The following is a 7,926-nucleotide window of genomic DNA, read 5'->3' on the forward strand; positions in this document are numbered from 1 at the left end:
GGCACTGCATGGAGGTGACTGTGAGCAGCACCAGGATAACTGCATCCCACAGGCTGCCAAATCCGCCGGACCCCCTTGACACATCACCACCAGAGTGCTCTCCAGCTTCCCAGTAGATTAAGTCCACACATCCCTCTTGTGGTTTGGGCACTTTTAGAGGAATGTTTTCCTGGCATTTTCCCCATCTTCTGCCCCAGGAAAGGAAAACAAAGCCTCCTTAACAACCAGAAAAGAGCCATTTCAGTTCCAGTCAGGAGAGACACTTGCCCCAGGGTTTTTTCCCCCCTCATCTCTGGTAATGGTGTTGTGAGTGGCCAGAAGCACCACAAGTGGCAAATGTGGCTTCAGTCCTGCCCCACCTCAATCTCATTGGAGAACCTTGATCTCTTTCAACCTACAGGGCCCCGAGAGAAAGGGTAGAGCAGGAGTGCTGTGAGTGTAGGAGCCCAAACCTCAAAGAAGAGAGTGCAGCAGCAGCAGCACACTGAGCATCGTTGCTCATCTGCATACGCCTCGTCACAACTCAAAACAGCACTTCCTTGTATTCATTAATTTCCTGCAGTGGATTTTTGGGGAGAAGAAACCTACAGAAGACCTCTCCTTACACCTAGTGACCACGGGTTAGATCCTGATCAGTTGTAGAAAGCCACACGAGCTCATGCTCTGGTAGTCCATGTCACATACGGACTATTTCACTTCCCATTGCTGCCCTTGCTTCTTTTAGAAGAGATGCTCTGAGCCTTCCATGACAGTAAGGGCTCATTTGGGAATTATATTCCCGTTTCCAACAACTCACTCTTGCCTAAAGGCTCCGTTTGCCATTTTTCACATTGGGAAAGCACATCCTCAAGACCTCACATACACTTTCCATGTCAAAGAAGGGCCTGGACTGCATTTATCACCCTTCCCTCTGAGTGAGAGCTAAGGGCTGCTGGCATAGCTGGTCTGAACTTGGCCTTGACCTTGGTTCCAGGTCAGAGCAGCAGACTTCCCAAGGTCCCTTCACCATGAATGATTCGATGCTCTTCCCTTTCCCTGCTCAAAAGTCCCAGGGGAGGTTGAAAGCAGTTACTTCACCTGCTCTTTTCCCCTTTACAAACACCCAACATTATGACAACTGCAGTCTCCAGCATGCCCACGCCTCCCAGACAGGAGAAGTTAAATGAACGAGCAACTTCAGTATCATTTTTCCCCACAAAGGCATAGAAAGGTGCAAGTTCTCATTCCCGAAGTTAACCCTAAACACATTTATTTCTAAACCAAGTCATTACAAAAGCTTTCACATCAATAAAACACCAGATCCCAGTGACTGTGCAAACCAAGCGCTTACTTCCGCGACCGCTTGTGTTCTATGAGCAGCACAACGAGCCTGTTGCGGAGGAACTTGATTTCCTTTGCATAGGACCTGCAGAATAAGTCCCTGAGCCTCCTGCGCAGGGCTCCCAGAGAAGGCAGGCTCTGGCAGTTGGGGATGTTGAGCATGCTCTCAAAGAACTCTTTCCACAGGTCAGCATTGGCAAGCCTGCAAGGGACAAACATGCATCAAGGAAATGCTGAATTCAGGCTCTTAAAAGACTGTTTCCTGTATTTACCCAGCTCCCTCCCCAGTTACAGGCTGGAACAACTGCAGACGTGGCTGTAACACAGCTGGGACGTGCCGCTCAGTGAACCTAAGGGATTTTTCCTCCTTTCAAGCAGCAAGTAGCTGAGGACACTGCAATTCACCACTGAAAAGCTTCCTGTGCTTGAGTCAGTGATTTTATGAAGCACTTCCCATGCACCGAACCCAGTTTTTAGGGCATCAAGAAGTGCACACAAGCGACACTGAAAGCTGTGTCAGAAACTAACCTCAAACCTACTACTGATGCATCTTTCTAGACAAGGGAAGGTTTTGGAAAGGCTTTTTTGAGACCAACCTTCTGAAGGCTCCCCCAGGCCTCCAGACACCGTTTTCATTCTTCACTTGCATGTAGGTACCAAAGAGCATGCAGTAGACTGTTGCCGCAATGCCAAAGTAGTCTGTCTAAACAAAGCACAAACAAGTTTCCTGTCAGAAATTTAATGAGACCTCAAAAAATCAGCTGAAAAACACCCTCTGTGGAGCCAACAGGGCAAGCTCTGTAAGAGGAGGGTTCGGGGTCAAGTTTTTAAAGCAACAAGCTGAAGATACAACTCCAGTGCAAGTCTAACAGTTCTGTACCCCATTTATTGACCCCAGATACGCAGAGTGAGCTCCAAATGTTCAGGCTGTGCAGTTTCATACCTGGTAGTTCCATGGTCTCTGTGTCAGCATTTCAATACACTGAAATCCAGATGTTTCACACCTTGCAGTGAATGCTGTTCCCTCAGGAAAGAGTTTCATGTCTATACTCTGGCCCAAGTCAATAAGTGTCAAGCCATGAGAGAGACCATCAATGTCACATGTATCATTGTCCAGGAACCTTCAACCACAAGAAGAAGCAATCATATAAGTATCAAGGCTATGATATCATGATGTGACAGCACCTCAGGCAGCAAAGGGAAACACTTGCCTTTCTCCAAGTATGAAGTTGTCAGGTTTGATGTCACCATGAATGATTTTGCAGCTGTGGAGCTCTTCCACCATATGAAGAATTTTTACAGCAAAGTAGATGACAAGTGCTTGAGGCATCACCTTCTCAGGAAGCTTTTTGTAAATGTTTATGGCATTCTGTAAGCAAAAAGATAATGAAGAACCATCAGCTACACAGAAACAGCTTGATATGGATCCAGGTCCATCCTGATAAACACAGAATATGCTCACAACGAAGGTCCACAAAGTGGAGAGTAGAGGAGACACGAATATTGTCATACAATAACTCTCCAAAGAGAGTAGAGATGTTGCAGAGCAGTAGCTGATTACACTTACTAGCAATGTCCCATAGTTGTAGAGCTCACCAACCAAAATGCTTCCATTCTGGAAGAAGTGAGCAGAGTAGAAGTGGATGTAGAGGTGGCGTATGCTTGGATCCAGCCTTTCCACCAGCTGTTGTGCTATGTAGAACTCCCAAGGGTTGGCAGGCTTCTGGACCTGTAACCAAAGGGTTGACTGACTTTAGCTTAATATATTCAATCTATGATTTAATATACTTAAATCTATGAGCATTAAAAGCAGAAGTTCTTCTCAGGTGGGGTTCTTTTGTTGTTGTTTAATGTCACACTGGGTATTTTTCCTCTTGACCAAACAAAACACTTCTATCTAGAGTAATCAAACTCACAGTGATACACTCAGAGATTAAAGCTCTTGAATCAAGACTTCAGTTACACACCACGGTTCCATTCTGGCTTATGCACCCTTTTGTGCTGTTTAAAATGTCAGTCTTTCTGCAGCATTGGTGTTTCTGATGGCAACAGACATTTTGTATAAAAGAGAAGGCTTTTGAAGTTGAAACAGGAAAACCCTTCTGATTCCTTCCCCTAGTATTTCCCCTGCTACGTTGAATACCTGATGCTCAAAATAGAACCCCAACCTTAAGTCACCTTTAACTACTTGAAAGCTCTCAGAAAAGCTGTTAAAATTAAGAGAGAAAGATTAAATGTTGCAGAGATCCACATAAAGGTTCCAAAGAAAGATCTAGGGTGAAAAGGCTAAGGGGGGGAGTGTGTGTGTGTGTCAACTCAACCACACAACCACACTGTAGTAACTGTACACGTGCCCTCTCAGCCAGCAGCAGATGTGGCTTCGCGTGACCTAGCGTAACCCTCATGGGCTGAGCTGACCTCCCAGTTACAGACTTTCCTCTTGGCTGCAGTTCTGGTGTAAACACATGTTATCATCTGTTGCTCATTCCTGCACCGAGCAGTCTGGAAGGAGACAGGGCAGAGAGGGAGCTGCTCCATCTACAACACAAGTGTGTTTATTAATAACTGCACCAGAGAGGCATCACCCAGAGCCTGCCCAGCCAGCTGCTGCCAGAGAGCTGGCTGCACACAGGGAAAGCTAGTGGGTACGTATGTGGAACAAAGAATGGCTCCAAATTCATCATCAATTCATACAGATTTCCTTTTTCTGTGGACTCAGAGCACTCACACAAGTATCTGCCTTTGTTCAGCTGAGAAAGAGCCTGCCTGTCAGTCTTACTCCTTACATACTTGTGCCTGCTTTATAAAGAAAAGATGAAGAGGCAAGTTGAGCTAAGAGGATAAATAACTTCTGTGTAGAATGAATCCAGCACAACAGCACTCAACCTGAACAAAGCTTTGAGGACAGACCAATAATGCTTTCCTCCATATTGATAAATAAGAAACCTCAGCAGAATCCGCCAGAATAGGTGTAATTTTCTACAAGACTCTTTCCAACACAGTTATTCCAAACCAACACTACTTACCTTGAATATTACTTTCTGATTGTTTCTGGGGTTACTTGCATCCAGAATGGAAGCTTGATAGACTTGGGCAAAAGCTCCCTCTCCAACCAAGCAGTCAACATGGAATGAGCTGGAACCTTTAAGAGATTAACAACATTAAGCCCTGCTTGCAAACTTCATGAGAGAGAGATCACTACTCAGGAAGAAAAAGAAGAAAGCATGAGCCTACATAAGTTATTGCTTTAACCCTAGAGCTAGTCTTTCTCTACAAGTCTCTTCGTGCTAAAAGTCCTTTCCACATATGAGAACAAGTAGTATGTGAAGTGCCACATACTAAACAAAATAATCAGTGTTTCTATTTTAGGCTGACTCCCTGGAAGCAATCAGATTCCAAAGTGCATTCCTTAAAAAGTAAACACTAATGGTTAAGTCATACAAGTATGTTGCAATTGCTGTCGCGCAGATTCTGTTGACACAGGACTGGTGGTGTTCTATGCACAGTTTGAGTTGTGTCACAGGTTATTATGAAAACCAGGAAAATTCCCTACCCAGAATGCCCGATCAAAACCGCTTATGCTACAGAAGACAAACCAAAACCCGGGTCTAATTTCAGATCTGAGGTTTAGATAATCTGGAAGCTCTCTGCATATACACACAAGTAAAGTGAATTAGAAATCAGAGGTTTCCAGAAAACCTTCAAGAAATGCTTAACAAGTGAAATGTTTGAGGTAGCTCTTACCCAGTGAGAGTTCAGTCTTCAGCCTGATGGATGGAATTGCAGATTTCCATTCAAAGTAGTTGGCATAGGTGTGGAGTGGTTTAGGAAGCTCCGATAAGAATTGGCAAATCAATTCCTTATCCCAAGGGTTCTCAACAAGGACTTCATGGAAAGAAGAAAAATATTTGAACTATAATAAAGTGTCTCTCCAGAGAGGTAACATAAGCTTACATTTGAAAGAGTATCATTGATTTAAAAGAAAAACCATAATAAACATTAAAAAATCCAGAGACGGATAAGTGAAGTATTCCTCAATTTTGACAATCCAACTTTTACACCTACATCTTCCTCTTAAAGTTGCCCAGACAGATGTTTCTGATGCATTTGAGCCTCACCTAGCAAAGAACCCTTAAATACTCCTGAGTACCCCTGTACTGCAGAGTCTCTTCGGCATCGTGTAATCCAGGTATGACACACTCTTGTCCTTCCTCACATCACCTGTACCTAAGCAGAATCTCCTTGCAGGAGCCATGAGAGAATTTGCTCACTGCAGTGACCACCTTCATGGTGGAACAAAGCACTGCTGCAAGAACACACCACCACTCCAGTCTCAGATGTGATGGAAGGAAACTGTAGGCAATGCTCTGTACCTGCAGCTCTAACACCTCGGGCTGCCCTGTCCTGCCCAGTTCCAGGCAGCTTTTCAGGGGGAATTCTGTCGAGCCCAGCAGATGAGGAATACTCGGTTCTGCTGGTGGCAGTCTGCTCATGTAACCTTTGAGAAGCAGCTGTAGCAGGTCCTGGAATTCCATTGCCTTGTTTCAAGACACTTCCTCGAAGCTCTCCTTGTTCTGCAACGTGTTCAAGAGCAGGGCTGTGGGTTTAAAACAAAGTGTTAGTACTTGACAGTACTGCCATGAGACTTTTACATCTTCAGTAAGCAAAAATGTGTCAGAAGTCCACACCTGTGACCTTGGCCATAACCAATATTAAGATGAACAAAATGAACTTTTCTTAAGAAAATAAGATTTGGCCATGACATGCTACCCATAGTCCAATAATTTTCAAGTTCATCAGCCAATAATTTCAGCCAATATTGAGAGGAAAGTAGTAGTTTTACGTGCTCTGGCATGTTTTACAGGCACTGACACAGGGTGCCCAGAGAAGCTGTGGCTGCCCCATCCCTGGCAGTGTTCAAGGCCAGATTGGACACAGAGGCTTGGAGCAACCTGCTCTAGTGGAAGGTGTCCCTGCCCGTGGCAGGGGGTTGGAGCTGGGTGAGCTTTAAGCTCCCTTCCAACCCAAACCAGTCTGTTGTTCTATGATACACAGCCATTAAAACTTTCTGGACAGTTAACTTTTAATGTAAATGTGTCAGGGAATGTAAATCACAGGAGCATTTTCAGGTTCATTTACCTCCACAAAGTGCTGAGATTTACACTGAGCAGAGTCAGTCTGACATGAACACGTCAGCTCTAGATTAGTTGGAAGCTCCTGTCACGAGCAGCACAGCAGACCTGCCTGCTCTGGCAGGGATTTACCCAGCACTCTCAGGTCTTGAAAACCTCCACAAGCCATGACATACCTCGGCTTCTTTGCTTTTGTCTGCTTGTGCAGTTCTTCAGAAAACTCCAAATCCATTTGTGGCAAGTCATCCCCACAGGCTGAACAAAGGGAGGAGCAACACAGCAAATATTTAATATCCCCAAAGGCAAGAACATTTAGAGTCTTTTTACCAAGACAAGAAGGTTAAGTTGTGAAAGCTGCCAAGGTATCACAAAAGCTAGAACTGAGCAAAAGCCTATTTTAATATATGAGTAAATATAATGGCTTGATTTCTTTAGGGTGTGTATTCCAGCACTAAAGAGAAGCAGACAAGCATAAGGTGCCCACAGAAGAAGGTGGTGCTGGGATTCCAGCCAATTTTATGACTATTTACAACCCCTTGGAACAGTTCAGACCAGCAGTTTGACAGCACAGTGAAAACCTCTCTTGTCCCTTGCCACCTTCTCTTATTCCCCCAATTAAAAACCCTTGGAAAGCTCATTCTGGGCCAGGCTGTGCTCCCAGCTGCTGCTCTGCAAGGAATGTGTACTCAGAAGTGGCAGCACCTATGTGATATTGTGGCAAAGCCTGTGAGGTAACCAGGGCACAGGGATGGAGTGATGCAGCACTGAATTACATGCTCCCAACCTGGAGTGTTCATTACTTTACCTCTGTCCTCCAAAGCTTGTCGTGGTTGTGCTGAGAGGTAATTAAACGGTGTTGATACAAGCTGGGCAGCTCGTGCAAAGTCTCTCGTGTTGTCTGGGCTGGGAGCTAATGTTTTATTACTGCTTGGAAGATTCCACACTGTATAATCATCCCTCAGGAACTCCGTTGTCCCCGTTTCTTCCTAGACAACGAAAAAAAAGATATAAAGATTTAAAACTAAGCCATCCAAGTTCTCCTACGGCTCTCCTGTGAACCTACAGCAGCCTCTGCAGTCAGCTCAGCAATGCTGAGCCTGCACGTGTCAACTTACAGCATTAGAAAAATCAAGGAATGGCAATATAACCAAATGGCAGGTTCACAAAGTTTTGTGTCAGATCTGAGTGTTGGGAATAACCAGCAAAACACTAGACAATAAAAAATTGCAATACGAGTCTGCAAAAGCCCATCTCCTTCCTCAGCCATCCCTTGTATCCAGCAGGCTGAAGCTTCATGCACCTCCTTGGCTGTTAGAACTGTTAGGTAGTTATTAAGTGTCTTTTGCTCCCTGTCATTCCTCCCCCAAACAGAATCATGGAATGGTTTGGATTGAAGGGACCTTAAAGCTCATCAGGTTCCAATCCCCTGCCATGGGCAGGGACAACATTCCACTAGACCAGTTTTGGCATAAGA

At 44.8% G+C, this 7,926-nt stretch overlaps 1 protein-coding gene across 1 annotated transcript in view; it reads right to left on the minus strand.

The window, feature by feature from the left end:
- Positions 1-1,326: 1,326 nt before the first annotated feature.
- The window catches only part of BUB1 (BUB1 mitotic checkpoint serine/threonine kinase), a gene marked incomplete at its 5' end in the record, with an annotated part of 16,013 nt that continues 9,413 nt past the window's right edge, over positions 1,327-7,926 (minus strand). Inside the window, 10 exons of the mRNA XM_010016082.1 lie at positions 1,327-1,522; positions 1,917-2,023; positions 2,264-2,441; positions 2,532-2,689; positions 2,888-3,049; positions 4,347-4,462; positions 5,065-5,205; positions 5,694-5,917; positions 6,629-6,707; positions 7,258-7,438. Coding sequence (XP_010014384.1) covers positions 1,327-1,522; positions 1,917-2,023; positions 2,264-2,441; positions 2,532-2,689; positions 2,888-3,049; positions 4,347-4,462; positions 5,065-5,205; positions 5,694-5,917; positions 6,629-6,707; positions 7,258-7,438 — 1,542 coding nt within the window. The remainder of the gene's footprint in view (positions 1,523-1,916; positions 2,024-2,263; positions 2,442-2,531; positions 2,690-2,887; positions 3,050-4,346; positions 4,463-5,064; positions 5,206-5,693; positions 5,918-6,628; positions 6,708-7,257; positions 7,439-7,926) is intronic.

Source organism: Nestor notabilis, unplaced genomic scaffold (genome assembly GCF_000696875.1).
Source record: "Nestor notabilis isolate BGI_N333 unplaced genomic scaffold, ASM69687v1 scaffold14420, whole genome shotgun sequence".
Classification (NCBI taxonomy): domain Eukaryota; kingdom Metazoa; phylum Chordata; class Aves; order Psittaciformes; family Psittacidae; genus Nestor; species Nestor notabilis.